Genomic DNA, 17,793 nt, shown 5'->3' with positions numbered 1-17,793 from the left:
CTAGTTTTAAAATCTCAAAAGCTCCCTCAGTTTGGTGTTTATTATTCCGCTCACCATCTATTTACCTCCCCCTGCTCTCTCTGTGTCTCCTTGTCCATCTCTTTTTCTTTTCAGCAGTAGCAGATCTCCAGCGGATGTTCCCCACCCCGCCTTCTCTAGAGCAGCACCCAGCCTTCTCTCCCATCATGACCTATCGGGACACCCCTAGTCAAGAGCCCCCTGCGCCCACTGGACCAGCTGACCACCTTCCTGCAGCAGCCTCCACCCAGCTGACTGAACACAGGATGGAGGTGGAGGATGACATTGGTAGTCCCAGGCAGGAGGATATCAAGGTGAGGAGAAGCGGTAGTTAAGATTGTTAGATCTGACACTCTGAATTGATCCCTAGTATGAAAACATGTCATTAGCTTTTTGCAGCAAGCATCAATTTAGAAAAGTGCACAGATGGATGGAAATAAGATAAATTGTCCATTTTACTTGTTATTATTTAAATGTCTGACTTGGCTGACTTGGTGCTAGCTCATATCACACTGGAAGTGTTTCACTAATACCTTTTAATGTTAGAGAGCTGTACTGACTGCAGGTTCGGTGAGCAGGGAATGCTAATCATATGCGTTATGAATGCATTTGCTCCGTACTGAGTGCATCTTCTTAACAACACAAGCAAGTTACTCCAAGCAAATCATATTGTTAGAGCAGCTTCGATATGAGAAGGAAGACTGAAATACATAAATATTAGATTTGAGTGAATATGACTTCATGATGAGTTGACATACATAGTGATCTAAAGCAGATAAGGGTTGTCATAATCCTGCTTCTTATGACATGTTATTGAATGTTTAAACGTGTGAATAATTCAAGGAGAACATCTGCTTTTAACAGTTTCTTAGAATCCTAATGCAGTCCCTAATGCAAACAGAAGATCACTGAGGAATATCTTGCTAACATATCAGTTACGCAGCTAAAGCTGAGAAAATGTCACTGTTCTGTTTGCTCTAAAAAACATATTAATATGAACATGGGTAGTTTCCCCAAGCCATCCTGTTGCTTTAAATAGTCAACAGAGTACCACAGACAGGGGATGTTTGCTAAAAAACACAGTTCTCTGCTCTTTCAAGAAATTATTTATGTTTTTCAAGAAAATTAGCAAATAGATTTATGACTGTAGACTTTGGCCTCCTGTGACCCTGAACTGGATAAGCAGAACTGAACTGGATGGAGGCATTAATTTTGTGGAATCACTGGTTTATTAATTTCAGTGATTTTCAGGAGGTATTTATAATTTGAAAATCTGTGATTAGTAGATAAGCAACAATTCTGAAACTCAAGGCAGGGACTGCTAATGATGCTGGGGACAGACATTCAATAATGTGGCCACTGAATTGTTTTTTCCAAAAATCTGGAAAAATACTGTCTTAGTTGATTTATTTGCAAGCCTGATTTCTAAATAGCCCTTTTAACCCTTGTATGGTGTTCGGGTCTGTGAGACCCGTGTTCAGTTTTTTTCAAAAGAAAAATTAAACAATTAATTATTTTTACACGTGTAAATGTGTTGTGTCTTTCCACTCACTCCACTTGATTATAACTGATTTATTTATAACATTTTATATAAAAGAAAAACGAGAAGCACATTAATTCATAAATGTGATCTAACAAAGGTAAAGGGAAAAAATTAACCATGTTTGCTGTTCATATGTCTTGTAATTGGGATGAAGTAAACATCTGTTGAGTAATTTAACATAAAATTGTTTGATAGTGTTAATTTGGAAAGCCAAAACTCTAGCGGGTCCACCAGACCCATGAACACTGGCTGAGTAACAAAAATACGAACACCACACAAGGGTTAATTGCGCCTACAGTAGAAAGAAGCTTTTCCTCAACTTCTGCTCTTTAACCACTTATTCAGCGTATTGAAACATGTCTTTATACTTGTAAATAACAAACATTTATTCCTCTCTTTGTCCAGCCGCTGATAGGCTCCTCCATGTTTGCTCCACTAGCCTGCCTACCCAGCCAGAATCTTCCACCACTCAAGATTCCTGAACAGTGTTATTACCGTCCTTCCTGGTCCTTGTTGCCCAAGATGGAACATTTCCCCACGGTCATGCATCCCCAGAATTCTGCTTTCACCAAGGATGGATACATGTGAGTAATCAGTTATCACATTAGAGAGTAAAACGACTTTCATCTTGTGCTTCTCTTGGTTGGTTGGTTGGTAATTTTATTTCAACATGTGAACAATATACAAGTACATTTAGAAAAGAAATAAGAGAGAAAAAAAATACTATACAAATTACATACAAAAAACCATTCTGATTAATTTACATGTTGAAAGGGAGTGGGAAGAAGTATACACTTATTTAATCCCACCCCTTTGCCATAAATTATCAGTGAATATTTAGTCAGCTTCCTTACTGATATAATTTGTAATAAAAATAGTGAACAGATTTCTGATATACTATATACTATAATATCACATCATGAATTTTTTGTTTGTTTGTTTGTTTTTAAATAGAGACATTCACTTAATTTAAATATTTTCCTTTTCTTTATAGATCGAGAAGATCATATTTTTATAACTCTTTTTGAACAGTTTTATGTTTGGACATTGCTTGTAATTATAAATCACTGTTTAAAATAGTTTAAAGCTTCTGAAATTAAGCTGTCAACAGAATGCAAAGACACAACTGTTTTGACTTTAAGTGTAGAACATCTGTTTACTGTGTTGGAGAGAATTAGGGCCCAGCTTTACTTTCATGTAGTTTTAGCGTGTACCTGTCACTGTAACCTTTAATTACCCAGGCTGGTCATTAATAACACATTCTTATTTGCAATGATGGCCGGGGGGTGGGGATGGGGGAGCCTGGGGAAAATGGGTAGTTTAAAGAAAAGCACACATCCAAAACATCTCAACACTGGTGAAACGCTGCCCCCTGGCGGCAAGGATTTTAATCTACCAAGGATAATTAATGAGTTCATTTTAAAGGTTTTTTTAAGCATGCAGTTCCTGATAGGATGGCTTGTGGGCACTTTTTAGCCTCACTGGAAAGACTGTAGTGCTCTAAGCACGATATCACTTAGTTTTGAGGATTTCCTTTTGTGTTTGGAACAAACTGCACAACCTTTAAGAGATGCTTCCAGACAGTAACGCTAATCTTGTTTGTCTCACTATTTGTTTTTTCGATTCTTTTTCCAGAAATATTCCCAGTGTTCCCCTTGCTGACCAGGACTATGTGCAGATGAGTGGAGCTACTGCCTCTACCAGTACCACTACTGGCATCCTCCCATCTCCTGCCACCCCACGCTTCTCTGTGCCCACCCCAAGAACTCCACGTACACCACGGGGTATTAACACTGCAAGCTCTGGACAGGGTTCAGTAAAGCAGGATGGTACTGAGCTTAGCTCACCAGTTTCCACCCCTTCGACAAGCCTGCCTCTCAGCTCTGTAGAGCCCCTAGCTCGGCCGGGCCCGTCTCTGCCTGAGGCCCACAGCCTGTACACAATCCTCCTCCTCTCAGACTCTGTCCTCAGTGTCTTCAAGGATCGCAACTTTGACAGCTGCTGTATTTGTGCCTGCAACCAGAATGTCAAAGGAGCAGATGTGGGGGTTTATATCCCAGATTCCACTGGTGAAGATCAGTATCGCTGCATGTGTGGCTTCAGCGCCATCGTGAACAGGCGACTGGCCCTCGGAACAGGCCTCTTCCTGGAGGACGAGCTCGACATTTTTGGTCGAACCTCCGAAGTAGGGCGAGCAGCTGAGAGGAGGTTAGCACTTTCCAGACGGGACCCGACTATGGGAGACTCCAAGGCCAAGCGGCCGCAGGATGCAGCGCCTGCCTCTCCTGCGGTCATGGTCCTTTTACAGGAACAGTGCTCCCACCCAATTTCTTCTCTGGCTTCACTTCATTTCCCCCTGAGCTGCTCCTGCCACGGCCGCAAAGGGGCACTGCTCCAGAGCTGGATGTCTGAAAAGCAGTGGGCAGATGGGAGTGATGCCTGTACGGCCTGCTACAATGCTTTGGAGCAGGGACTTCAGTATGTGGATAACCCCACAGGAGGGAAAGTAGATCTATCCGTTGTCAGAAGTACCGCTCTCCACTCCTGGCCTCACACTAATGGTAAGAATTGTAATCTGGCTTCTAAAGAGTGGACTCATATGATAAATAATCATGATAAATCCCTTAAATTAAGATATTTATTATGCATGCTGGGCTGCTTTTATATGTAATCTATGATGTATTTTGTATTTCTTTATGTATTTCTTTGTTTCTTTGGTGTTCAGAATCTTGTTAACGCCTGTGCATCTGTACACTTTCTGTGTGTGTATGTGTGTGTGTCTCGAAAGTGGTGGATATGAGCATGTTGTCGTCACAGGATATGGTGCGTATGCTGCTGTCTTTGCAGCCTTTCCTGCAGGATGCCATCCAGAAAAAGAGAACAGGACGGACCTGGGAAAACATCCAGCATGTTCAGGGTCCGCTCACCTGGCAGCAGTTTCATAAGATGGCCGGGAGAGGTTCTTATGGTGAGTCAGTGCATTCTTTGTGTTTACGTGAACAGCTAGCGCTTTGTGTTGAATTTCACCTGTATATTTTGTGCCATAATATATATCTTAAAGATGTCATAATGTTTTCCTTTCTTAGGTTCAGAGGAGTCTCCGGAGCCCCTGCCCATTCCTACAGTGCTGCTGGGTTATGACCGGGAGCGGGACTTCTTGGCACTGTCCCCGCTGGCGTTGCCTTTCTGGGAGAAGTTGTTGCTGGAACCTTACGGTGGGCAACGAGATGTTGCTTATATGGTGGTTTGTCCCAACAGCCCCTCGCTTTTGTCTGCTGCCCGATCCTTCTTTCTGGAGCTTAGTGCAGTTTATGAGGTAGGAGATTGAACTCCAAGTAAGAGCCACGGTCCGATTTCAACTCATTTGTACATACTTTGAGACTTTCATGTCCTTTTCCCAACTCCTATTCCAGACATGCCGTCTTGGGAAGCACCGTCCGCTGGCCAAGGTGTCCAGAGATGGCATCGTGCGCGTGGGAGAAGATGTGGAGAAAGAAAAGCTGGAGGAGCTGGATGTGGATCAGTGGTTGACTGGACCCTGGGTTGGACAGCAGCACACTGACAACCTCAACAAACTCAAACTTTATGCTTATGCTTGCAAGCAGCAGCTTGGTGAGAATCACTGAACAGAGTAAACGAACTGGATCGCATTAGCTCTGTTTTTGAATCTGTATATTTCTTTATCTTAGGTGAATAAAGATGGGCATGTGTTCTTTTTATCGCTTTCAGGCCCCCAGCTCTCTGCCCTGCCATTGGACAGCAGTCTTCTGTTACCTCCCAAAGCCCAGCCGCCTGTGAACAACACATCCTCAGCTCAGCCTTCTTCTTCCACTCAAGGAGAACAAACTACAGGTGGTGCCAGTTCAGTAAATGCTTCAGCCCCAACTGGAGCAACCGCAGGCCAGACAGAAGAGATCCAAGGAGGAGCCAGTGACTCCAAAGGACCTCCTAGTTCCACCCCACCAGCCAACACACCAGCAGAAAACCCTGAACTGTAAGATTAAGAATGATTTTAACATCTCAGCTGTTCTTCCAGCTTATTTACACTGAAGCTTGTTTCCTCTGCTCTTTTTTCAGCTCTTCCGAGCAGTCTAGAATAGGCATCCCCACTGTGGCTGACTCAGTGGACAGCCATGCCAACCCACCAGCTATTGTTATTTACATAGTGGACGCTTTCCTGAGCTCAAGTGGAGCGAGAAACGATGGAGGGGAGGAGGAAGAAGGTGACGAGGTAGAGTCAAGTAGCATTTGGCTGCTAGGGCTTCTCCGCTGCTACACAGAGATGCTGCAGACACTGCCTGAAACAACAAGACCCGCACTGGTGCTACAGGTAAGAAAATAATTGCGAGGCAGGAAGCAGAATTCACTTTTGATCGCCATCCTCAACATTTCTTTGCGTCATTTATATTTTAGGTGGTGCCGTGCCAGTATCTACTCCAGCCAGCTAGCGGAGAGAGCCATTTGTACCTGCAACACCTGCGCTCCCTGGCCTTCTCTTGTTACTCTCAGTGCAGGCGTCTACTACCCCAGCAAACACATATCAAGTCCTTGACTGGTTTTGGCCCAGTTTCCACTGTCAGTTCGGTACTTAAGAGTCCAGAGGTAAGCATGACAGTTCAATGATATGTTTGGTTTCAGTAACTGTAGTATATATCATAACTTCCCTTTTTAATAAAATCCTAATTGTTTAATGTAGCACCCCAGCCCACTGCAGCTGTACACTCCACCATTTGTGCTCGGTCCAAGCCGTCCCAAGCAGCCAGAACCAGGAGAAATATGGGCAGAGCTGCCTCCCAAATACAACGTGCTCTTTGTAGGATACTGCCTGTCACATGACCAGCGTTGGCTGCTTGTTTCCTGCACTGACCAGCAAGGAGAGCTCTTAGAGACTTGTATCATCAACATTGATGTGCCGAACAGGTGAGAAACGGTTTCAGTGAAAGGCCTGTCCTGTCAAAGCGTTTGGTGTGACATGGCGGTTTCTAGCTTTTTTCATGATTTCTTCTCACTTCAGAGCCCGCCGTCCTAAGGCGTCAGCTAGGAAGATGGGACTACAGAAGCTGTGGGAGTGGTGCATTGGCATCATTCAGATGACATCGCTGCCATGGAGGATTGTTATTGGTCGATTAGGCCGACTAGGCCACGGGGAGCTTAAAGGTGAGTGACACAACTCATTTTCAGTTCTTTCTGATAGGTTTTAAGCAGAGGAAGTGTGCAGTAGAATAGTTTTTTCTTGCAAAATAGCAGTAAAAAGTCTTGAGGGTTAATTTAGGGTATAACTGACCTTTACTCTTCATACTGCACATCTATCAATATTACAGTGCTGAAAAAATGAAATTGATCATTAGAAAACACATCAGATCTCAATGAGAGAAAATATCTATTTGTAATATCTATAATGATACGGACTGGGCAATGTGTTAGGAATGAAAAGATGTTCAAGGCCTCCACAATCCAGACCTGGACCAGGACATCACTGAGCTCTGGTCATGCTGAATGATGTTGTAGTCAGCCCAATGTTTCACATCTGTCACATGTGCTCAGGGTAAACCTGCTCTCTCTGGAAAGCACAGGGTGCCAGTGGTGTACCTGCCAGTTCTGGTACTCTATGGGAAATGCCAATCATGCCCCACGGGGAAGTGAGCACGGGCCCACTAGAGAACGTCAGGCCCTCAGGCCATCCTCAGGAAGTCTGTTTCTGATTGTTTGATCAGAGGCGTTCATATCAATGGTCTGCTGGAGGTCATTCTGTAGGGCTCTGGCTCTGGCACTGCTAATCCTGTTCCTCCTTGCACAAATTAGTAGATACCAGTACTGCTGATGGGTAAAGGACCTTCTACGACCCTGTCCAAATCTTCTAGAGTAACTTCCTTTCTCCCGGAATCTCCTCCATGCTCCTGGGACTATGTTGGGAGACACAACTGGAGAAGTTAGCGTACCTATGCGAAGTCTGTAGGGTCCACGTATCAAGTTGTGACACTGACCCTACCCTAATGCTAAAATAGTGAAAAAAAAGAAAAGATGAGGCTCCAAAAAGGCCTTCTCCTGTAAAACCATTCCTGTTTTAGGGATTGTCTCATTGTTGCCCCTCTAGTGCGCCTGTTCTTAACTTCATTAACAGCAAATCAGCTGAAACTGATCAACAACCCCCTCTGCTACTTAACCACATAAGTATCCCAGAAGTTTAACTAATGCGATGCTATACTCAGAATGAAAAGTGTTTAATTTTTTGAGCTCCATATAATCCACTGAAAGGACACTGGGACTCACTGGACTTGCTCAGTTTCTGGCTTTAAGCAAAGACAACTGGGCCATTCAGTCAGCAGACTTCTCTGACGAACTCTTCTTTTATTCTTTTATCGTAATTAAATTTTCTGACCTTTTGAATGGAGAGTTTCGTGTTACCCACCTGTACTGATTACAGATGTAGTCATAGACTGGTGCACAAACACACGCACACACATAGACACACGTTTTATAATGGAAAGACATTTCATAACTTGCTCTCTCTTAAAACCTTGGCTTTTCTTGCTACATCTCTATATCCCCTACTTTATCTCTCTTACTAGACTGGAGTTCACTCCTTGGGGAGCACTCCCTCCACTCAATAGGACGCCAGCTGAGGGAGGCGTGCCGCATGTGTGGGATCTCAGCTGCTGACTCTCCAACAATCCTCAGCGCCTGCCTGGTCGCCTTGGAGCCACAGGGCTCCTTCGTGGTCATGCCTGGTAAGTAGCTCACCCACTTTAGCAGTTAGCATAATAAATTATGAGTTTAGCTGTCATGTTTATGGCTGTGGCACTAATAATAGCGCATACTTGAGCGTTCAGACGTCACAACAGTCAGAGTAACAGATTAATAACAGAAATTTTTTTGCACCAGTGTGCAAATAAGAAAAAGTGTACATAAACAAATGTTTGTATTCAGCTATAATAAATAATTAAACATGTGCTGACCACTTTAGTTCAATAGCTAATAAATACAGTTTTCCCCTCACCTTTTGTGTGTTTCTGTTTATGCGGATCCAGATGCGGTTACCATGGGCTCTGTGTTTGGCCGCAGCACTGCTTTGAACTTGCAGACCTCGCAGCTAAACACACCTCAGGATGCTTCCTGTACACACATTCTAGTCTTTCCAACTTCTTCAACTACCCAGCTGGCGTCCAGCTCCTACCAGACAGAAGACAATAATGGTAACGCCACCCAGGATAGCAGTTATGCTAAAGTAATAAGATTATTTAGTAGTAGACCTTGAACAGTTGGATAAATACGATGGTGCTTTTTTGTACCAACAGGTGGCGTCCTTGTGCTTTGAAAGTCACATTGAAAATAGTTTTCAGATATGTGCTGCTGTGTGCTTTGAGTAGGCTTTTAATGACCACAGATAGTTGCTGTTGTTGATGAGTAAAGCATGCATTTACTTTACTTTTTCTCCTCAGATGACATGTTTGATCTTCCCTTTCCTGATGAACTGGAGAATGACATTGGCATTGGCATAATGCTGAACCTCCACTCTTCACCCAACACCTCTCCCGTGCCCTCGCCTGGGTCTCCATCTGGGATGGGAATGGGATCCCATTTCCAGCACACCAGGGTGAGTCAGGGTTCAGTGGAAAGAGGGTGCACAGGCTTGAAACAAGTGGCACCCTGTAACAAAAGAAAAAGAGCGACTGTCGTATATTTTAAAATGTAAATGAGCTATGTTTACACATAACCGTTTTATTTCGGTTGAAAAATGAAGAGTTGCCTGTCATAAAATGCTAACGTACGCATTTCTGTTTAAGGAAGACAGCCCACAGCTGTCAGTGCACATGCTCAGAAATATAGCCTGTTGACAGATGAATAAATTGTACAGGTCATGACCCCAGATTGCAATGAAGGTAATATTTATTTGCTGGCATTCTCTCTGTCTGCAGAGCCAGGGAGAGCGCTTGCTGTCAAGGGACAATCCCCCGGAGGAGCTAAAGCAGCAGCCGCTGGCTCTGGGCTACTACGTCTCCACTGCACAGGCGAACGGACTTCCTCACTGGTTCTGGGCCTCTTGCCCGCAGGCTGAGAAACAGTGTCCGCTTTTCCTCAAGGTACCCACAACAATGCAAGTGTGGCTGAGAATGAATGTAAAGCTTTCAGGATTGGAGACAGAGGGAGAAACTCAGAGAGACACAAACCTCAAATTTATTGATTTGTTTATAGATCTGTTTATAAAATCTTCAGGTAAACTTCGAAAGCAGTCAAGCTTCAGTACTTTAAACTGCTTTGTGTTTCTTGCCCGCAGGCCTCTCTCCACCACCATATCTCCATAACACAGTCAGATGAGAACGTGTCAGAGAAGACTAAGAGGGCCCCACACCCCTTGGATTCAAAGACCACTTCTGACGTGCTCAGGTAACTTCATTATGTGCATTAAATGCTAATGAAATTGACAAGCGTGCTAAATGTATATGTTTCATATTAGCACCAACAATTCAGATGAAGGAAGCTGCATAAAGCCTGAAAATATGAAGCCTTCTTCTTATAGTTCTTGAAAAGTTCATAATTATCACCTTGATAATTATGCAGATGTTTGCATATTTTTGTCAGTGTGAAGAATGAGTTCAGAATTAGATGTGATCTCATAGAAAAAGCAGCAGTTACATTTTTTCCTCTTCAACAGTTTTCACCTAGCGCCTTGATAAAACTGTGTATATTTTCCACTCATAGGTTTGTGCTGGAGCAGTACAATGCCCTCTCTTGGCTGACGTGTACCCCTGCCACTCAAGATCGCCAATCCTGCCTGCCCGTCCACCTGGCCATACTAGTCCAGATGTACAATGCCATCCTAAACATGCTTTAGCTTTTGTGAGACTTCCAGGACAGCAGTCAAGGGCCGAGGGTTAGCTTAATTTCTCCTGTGCCTACACCTCTTTCCGACCACCAGAGGGCACCAGAGCTCCTCTGTTCTATTAGGTAGACATGGATTGATGGCAAATAAAGGACAGGACAAGCCAGACAATCCCATTCCTGGAATGTAACGAATAAAAGAAGAGCGAAATGTTTTCAACAGCAACGTCACTCAGCTGCGACGCAGTGGAAAGCCAGTGCAGGGTGTACCTTCAGAAATGGGTCTGTGAACATTTCGGGGAACACGGACAGATCCATCCCAACTATGCCTATCCAAGAAAAAAACTAAAAACAAACCATTATATCCCACATGGGCAGCATCTCTTTGTGTGTTTTGAAGCATCTGTGGACGACATTTACAGAGAAGCTCCGTACGGTTCTTTTTTAAACACCCTCAACTGTCAAAAGGGACTTCTGTGCAGGGTCACATGACTCCACATGGCGTGTTTTACAACCAGCAGAGTGACGTGAGATCACAAGCGCGTGTCTTTGTTACATCAAAGGTGTTTTTACATTTTTTGTATAGAACTGAGCTCCTTGTGTCTCTCGGTTGCTGGTTGGTTACAGAAACTTTTACCTTCACTCTGAGAGGAGCAACTCCCACTCGCTCCAGAAGGGGGGACTATTTGATAATGGCACTTTTTTCCCCCTCGTACCTTCCAAAGTGTTGTAGATATGAACACGATGGAAAATATTTGTACAGTTGAGTAACATGTGTTGTTTATAATGTATGGCATACATTTACAAAGAATCGAGACTTATTTTTAATATTTAAAACGAGAAAATGAGAAACTTAAACAAGGCCTTTTTGTTCCCATTCGACCATTAATCGTCTTGGGATCTGAAATAAAAATTTGTCATTTTAATGCAGTTGTAAAGACGCCATATTTATACAAATTATATCATGTCATAGAATTTGATATACATATATATATACATATATATATATATCTATATATATGTGTGTACATACATAAATATATATTACCTCTTTCAAGCAGGCACTTAATGTTACTGGGGATGGGCACAGTCTGAGCATTTATTAAAGATGCATTTTAGTTTCTTTTTGTTTTCTACAGATGCTGAACATTTTAACTTTTTATTTAAGTTAAATTAAATTCATGCAGGAGATACGCTATGAACTGTATATTTATAAAGTGTTCCTATTCTCCTAACAAAAACTTGAAATAGGCAATAAAATCCACGGTATTGCGAGATTATGAAACATTTCCGAATGATGCTTTACTTTATTGGCTCTCCTAAATGATGTCAAGAAAACCATTAGAAAGGCCCGTCTCTCTCCAGCTTCCCTCAGTCTGCTCTTTGTTAGATTCCTAGCATGTTTGTATATACACTTTTCAGATGTGCTTTTTGGAGTTTCTTAAAGTTGTACATTTAATGCTGGTTGGTTTACTTTCACTTAATTCATATCAAAGTATTTTTTTCCCTTTGAGCTTTTTTTTTTTTTGATATACAGTATACAGTGCAAAACTCATTTAATTACAGCCAAGAGGTTAAATTGCCAAGTAAGTATACACAAATGTACAAAGGCAAGTTTGCAGAAATTTGTTACATCTGTCATCACTTTGAATATCAAACAGATCCACTTTGGTGGGAGAGATCTGTTACTTTTACACTCTTTTTTTTAGTAAATTATTAAAACTCTTGCAAATGAAGTTGTGTTCAGTGTCCTTTAATACCAAATAATGCAAACTATTGACTTTTTGTCATGTTTTTGAACATTATTCCATACTATTCACACATTCTTGGGTTATCCAGTTTATGGTTAAATGTAAACAAGTCCTGCATCTAAGTAAAGTTGTGTTGTTTCACGTTATGCTACTGTTTTTTATTCTACTGGTGATATTTAGCGAGGCTTTTCACTAGGCACACCCTTTTTTCTTCAGAACTACCTTCATTCTTTGTGGACTAGATTCAACAAGGTGCTGGAAATATTTCTGAGATTTTGGCCCATGTTAACATGATAGCATCACACAGCTGTTAAAGAAACCAGTAAGGGATGGACATGGTCAGCAACAGTACTCAGGTACACAAGGATGTATTAAGCGCCCCAACATGTGCCAATAATTGCAGAGCCAAATCTGCTATGATATACAACCTTGTCCATGCATCCGTCTTCTCATCCAATTCGGGGTTGTGGGAGGCTGGAGCCTATCTGGGAGGCAGGATACACCCTGGACAGGTTGCCAAACTGTTGCGCGGCTACAACCTGAATTCATAATGCAAAATTCAATGGCAGAGTTTCAAAAAGTCATGTTACAGGCTGACTCACAGTTGCACTTGCTGAATATACTTCTAAATTATTTAATGTGAATGGCTGATGACTATGTCTGCTTCATTTACTTGACAGGGTACTTTAATCATGCTTAGTTTAATTCAAATGCACATGTGCACAGAATGTATCAAAAGAAAAAAAAGGCAAGCAGTGGATTCAGGATTCACCATTTACAGTAACTAATTGGTAAAGGAAGTGTGACTCTGACTAGGATATACATTGATTCAAAACCTTTTTTGAATCAATGTATATCCTAAATGCTGGCTGTAGGTCTGTGTAGTGCAACAGCTCAAACGTGAAATGGTGTAAACAGTGTGTGCACAGTAAGAGCAATCATAATTTGACAGCGTCATATAACAAGCTGTGAGACGAGGGCGATAAGCCTTTTATTGCGCTGCTGACAAGAGGTGTGAATCATTGTTTTTCAGCATCCGTCTTTCACAACACCCAAGGATTATCTAAGGCTGCGCAATGACAACAAGCTCTCCAGGCTCTTTGGAAATAAAACTGAACGTGGAAATAAGATTACAAGTAACCTTTGAAGAAAGCGACGTTTACTGACTGGTTCATTAGAGCAAATGACAACAACACACGGTTCAGTGCTGACTGACTATCACGCACGATCTGCCCTTCCTGTTCAACAAGACGGTCGAGTTTTATAGTGTGTATTCAGCTCACACCTGCAAACACAATTGCTGATTAAATTCCTTTTGTAAAAGGAATTAACGTCAATATGATTTTGTCACATTACAGAAGTGCTTTTTCTGCACGTCAACTGTCATGCGTCAGTGTTACTCAAAAGCAAAAATGAACTGACGAAGGAAATGTCACTGTAGCGTGACTCGAGGTGTGTCATATTAGACTTGCTAATGCGGCTGTAAACTGCTGAAAGCTGCTGTTGAAACCTGCAGGTTTGATGCTTTCTTTTTAAAGTTACATTATGAAAATAGTGAAAAATGCAGGATTGTGGGAGAGTTGGCTGCCTGTAAAGGTGCATGTGTGTATGTGTGTGTTGGGAAGGCTGTATGAAAAACAGTAAATACATTTCCAGACAAGGATTTTTAAATTAGCTCATTGGATACATGTAATGATTCTAAAGGCTGTCCTCTCAAAGGGAGGTAAGAGCTCTGCTTTTTATGTATGATCTAGAAGAGAGAATATGTACCAGCAAGAGAGAAAAAGAGATTGTGAAAGAGGTTGTATTTGACTGTCAGGGTCACATAATATTGCTAAGTAAAAAAAAAAAATTGCATTTCAAAAGAAGCTAGAAAAGCATAGTGGACAACAAAACTAGAAAAAAAAGTCTCTCTTTGAGGAACTGGGCAGCTCGAGGACATTGTGAATGAAAAAGAGCGAGTAGTTGAAAAGTAAAAGCCACTGAAGAGTCACTTGTCGTGGTGGGGCTGTGTAATGGCCATGACAACTGGAGGAAGTGGACTCTTAATTGACTGCAATGTGTTTTCCACAGATGGCCTATTAGGCCATGGCCATTCACCTGTTATCTGGCTTTCCAAGTGCCTTTTTGCAGCCAAATGGCCTACACACTGGACAAAGGAGGCCAGGGTCTGGTTTGACATAACATTAGTGCTACACAATTAGAAGTCAATTACATTTTATGTCAACAGTGCACCACATGACATCACAAGGTTGCTTAATAAAGATCTATTGTGGCTTGTCGTCATGAAACAGGATGCAGAAATAGCATTTTTAATTTGTATTTATTCCCTTTTTTACTGAATACTAACAGACATTAAAACATGTTTGGGGTATTACAAAATCTGCAGTTCCACAAATCGACAGATAAAGCTATGTGTTAAGAACGACACATACATGACTTTATTTGCAGCAAGTTATAGCAGCAGATAGGTGCTTGCAACCAGTTCCATTATATGAAAGCTCAATAAAAGAGTTCACAAAGGTAAAGCTGCTGGCTGACTCACAGTGTGCTAGCTGAAAATACTACTAATGTGAGTAGTTCATGTGATGAGCAAAAAATTGGGTGCAATTTAAAGTTCACCAGAATGACTGATCATTATGTCTACTGCAGCTACTTTGCAGAGCACTGTTATTGCGCTTAGAGCAATTCAAACGTTCCTGCAAATGTGTGTTTTAACAAAAAATTGACCATTCTGTTTCCCTGTGCTAAGAAAAAAAGCACAAAAAGTGCAGAGGTGCACAGAGGGGCCAGTGCTACAGCCAGCCTGTCACTGGAGATGACCCGTGAGAGTGCAGGGCACAGCCATGTGCTGTTTTGACACGCTCGCTCTTTTCAAAGTGGAGGCAGCTGGCGGCTGTATCTTCACGCAGCTTTGTAGTTGCTACTTACACTGCTGATCTTCCTATGGTTGATGAAAGAAATGCAAACACACACGCACGCACATGCGCACACACTCCTTGGATACCTTATTGGTCTGTCTGGTGTCTGTCATGGCGGTAGTCCTGTGGGGTTGGACAACGTGGTAGGTCTTATGTCCGCCTGGCTTTTAATATGCCCACCAGGTCATGGAGGGTTCAGAGCACTACACGGCTTGTGGGTGGTACAGGTCAGGATCACAACCATCCAACGTGAGGATAATGAGCACTGATACGATCTCTATGGATGCTTTTCACCAAAAGTTCCAGGAATGTTAACTTTCCGAGAACTATTCATCATTATCCTGCTGGCGTGTGTGAAGGTTTGCTCGGTTATTGATGATGAGATTAAACGACTGAATCTGCTGATGTATCAAAAGTGAGACTTTCTCAAATACTGCTTTTTGATGGATAAGTGCAAAAGCTACCAACCTCATAAAGCACTCTCTGAGGATGGGCTTATTGGGAGTTCCTGAATAGGTTTATTAAAGTCAAATCTTTACTGTTCTGTTGACATCGATCCTACACGAGCTATAGATCATCATCAACTTACAGTACATACAGCTGATGAATTTTATTTTAGTTTTTGAGGTTACGTTGCTTCATAAACTGTTAACATCAGAAAAAATGCAATGAAGGTGAGAACACATAGCAGGTTTTTAAATGTTTTTTATTTTGACCTGACACCTCTGCTGTCTATCAATAGTTCATTATAATGGGGAAGGCTTTTTTTTTTGAAAAGCTCTGTTGCTCTTTACTAGATCATAAGCATTCATTTTAATTAGTGCCCTCACTTTTTCTTTCTCCCGTGCTCGGCCAGCTCCAGCCAAGCATATTGTCAGCCATTTTCCAGATGGCTCCAAGGAAATGCAGCTTTTGGCGCAGCTCACACTCATCGAAGAGCCATCAACAGCTTTTGTTTATGGGGTCCCCGCTGAAGCGACAGAACATCTGCCAACTCAGTACGGCAGCCTCTTTGGAAACATCTGATTTTGTCTGAATTTGCTTTCCATCTCCAGACTTTCCATTTGCATAAATAGTTTTTATTAAAAAGAGGCTCAAAACGAGCACACAGAGTTTGCAATTTCCCTTTCTGTAAATCTCTCACTGCAGGACATTACATCCTTCAAGCCGAAGGAGAACTCCACTTAACACTTTAGCCAATCTAAACAGAGGAAGATAAAAGCTCTGCGGACTTCAAAGCAGTCCATGTGTGCGCCCCCTCTTACACACATCAAAACACTAGAGAGGACACAATCTGTCATTTATGTCAGGCATAAAAGTTTGAAGGACATTAATCCACTTGCAACTGCGTGCCACAAACAATCCAAGAAAGCTGAGGGAGGGGCATGTAGCCTTAGGAGAAAACTGAGGATAAGGACTGTGCACTAAAGATTTGTGAGTGCAGAAAAATGGCAAGTGGGATTAAAGAAACCACAGATAGCCAGTAAGGAAAAGATGAACTCATTGTTATTATAATATTATTATATATATATTATAACTCATAATTAGCAATGTTGACAGGTCAAACAAAAATTGAAATTGACATTCTGCATATTTGGAAACAAAATATCAATTAAAGACACTCGATGTTGCAATAATTAAATGAGAACAGCCATTAAGCAAGATTATGCAATATAAAAGATAAAGACTGCCTATATGTACCTGCAGCTGAGGAGTCATTGGTTATTCACAGGTTATAATCAGTAATTGCAGGAAAGGGTGCACGGCCTTTTTCGTCCCTTTTTTTGGTGGTTATTTATTGGTTACAATATCAAAACTAACGCAGCTGTTGGCTGACAGATGTCAGAGTGACAGCTATGAGAGTTTGCGTGGGCGTGCGACTTTTGCGTGTTTGGCTGAAACATTTGGCATTGTCACATTTTCCACACAAGTCTGACAGTCACTGATGATAAACTGTAATCTTGTAACAGATGTTTGTCATCAGTCATCACATCACAGAAAGCACTGCTGTTACTAATTTTTTTTTCAGTTACTGACTGATAGTAGAACATTTCTCGAATGCTTTCATGATTTTTTTTCTTTTACAAAATCTTTTTCTGCACAAAAGGACACAGTGCGTCTGGCTGATTCCTAAAACCAATAAGCCATCGGACACTTCAACCTCCACTTGGCATGGCGATGAGGCCCTATCAACGCCTCTGAGATGTAAAACTCAGGCTCATTGTTTCATTATTTCATTAATTATTTGACCTAATTATTAAGAGGAGGTTCCACTCAGCAGCTGCTATTGGCTGAGACATGTTTGAAGCTGCTGTAAACACGCAACAACGGCACACCTGGGACTGAATCACAGTGAATTTCAATGTTAGGTACGCTGATGGAAAACTGCCACTCACGCTGGTAATTATACACTCCTGTTTTGCCTAGCAACTGCAGTGTTTTCTTTAGCGACAGCCTGCATTGCTGCTGGTTGTAGAGTATCGTGCTTTTTAATCATTATTTAGTTAAATACAGTACAATGATGTAACCTTTAATTGGATGGTAAAGGAACCGCTCTTTATTCAACCAAAGCTAAGACGTGCATTATTAGTTTTTGCATTTGTAAGTGGCACACACGAGCAATATGTTTTATTGTGTTTTAATACATTCAGAGCTATTTTATCTGTATTTGTTAGAGCATGTGGATTAGACTGCTCGCAAAATGCCACATCTGCAACCGAGACATCCGTTTGAAATTGTG

At 41.9% G+C, this 17,793-nt stretch overlaps 1 protein-coding gene across 5 annotated transcripts in view; it reads left to right on the top strand.

Moving 5' to 3' along the window:
• LOC146570886 (mediator of RNA polymerase II transcription subunit 13-like) overlaps window positions 1-12,117 on the top strand; it is an 88,856-nt gene extending 76,739 nt beyond the window's left edge. For 4 of the 5 annotated variants that reach the window (XM_085279667.1, XM_085279664.1, XM_085279665.1 and 1 more), the window contains exons 16-32: window positions 115-332; window positions 1,967-2,145; window positions 3,197-4,122; window positions 4,350-4,529; window positions 4,648-4,877; window positions 4,975-5,173; window positions 5,291-5,555; window positions 5,639-5,891; window positions 5,975-6,163; window positions 6,258-6,481; window positions 6,576-6,718; window positions 8,131-8,289; window positions 8,590-8,754; window positions 9,001-9,155; window positions 9,478-9,642; window positions 9,837-9,946; window positions 10,262-12,117. In XM_085279667.1, the coding sequence (XP_085135793.1) occupies window positions 115-332; window positions 1,967-2,145; window positions 3,197-4,122; window positions 4,350-4,529; window positions 4,648-4,877; window positions 4,975-5,173; window positions 5,291-5,555; window positions 5,639-5,891; window positions 5,975-6,163; window positions 6,258-6,481; window positions 6,576-6,718; window positions 8,131-8,289; window positions 8,590-8,754; window positions 9,001-9,155; window positions 9,478-9,642; window positions 9,837-9,946; window positions 10,262-10,394 (3,893 nt within the window). In that variant the 3' untranslated portion in view covers window positions 10,395-12,117. The remainder of the gene's footprint in view (window positions 1-114; window positions 333-1,966; window positions 2,146-3,196; window positions 4,123-4,349; window positions 4,530-4,647; window positions 4,878-4,974; window positions 5,174-5,290; window positions 5,556-5,638; window positions 5,892-5,974; window positions 6,164-6,257; window positions 6,482-6,575; window positions 6,719-8,130; window positions 8,290-8,589; window positions 8,755-9,000; window positions 9,156-9,477; window positions 9,643-9,836; window positions 9,947-10,261) is intronic. The other variant, XM_085279668.1, reaches the window with a different exon arrangement.
• The last annotated feature ends 5,676 nt before the right edge of the window (window positions 12,118-17,793 follow it).

This window comes from Mchenga conophoros, linkage group LG7, assembly GCF_057382185.1.
Source record: "Mchenga conophoros isolate Kocher_MC1m ecotype Shallow Benthic linkage group LG7, M_conophoros_male_GT1.1, whole genome shotgun sequence".
Classification (NCBI taxonomy): domain Eukaryota; kingdom Metazoa; phylum Chordata; class Actinopteri; order Cichliformes; family Cichlidae; genus Mchenga; species Mchenga conophoros.
This window is presented reverse-complemented; position numbering and strand designations above follow the sequence as displayed.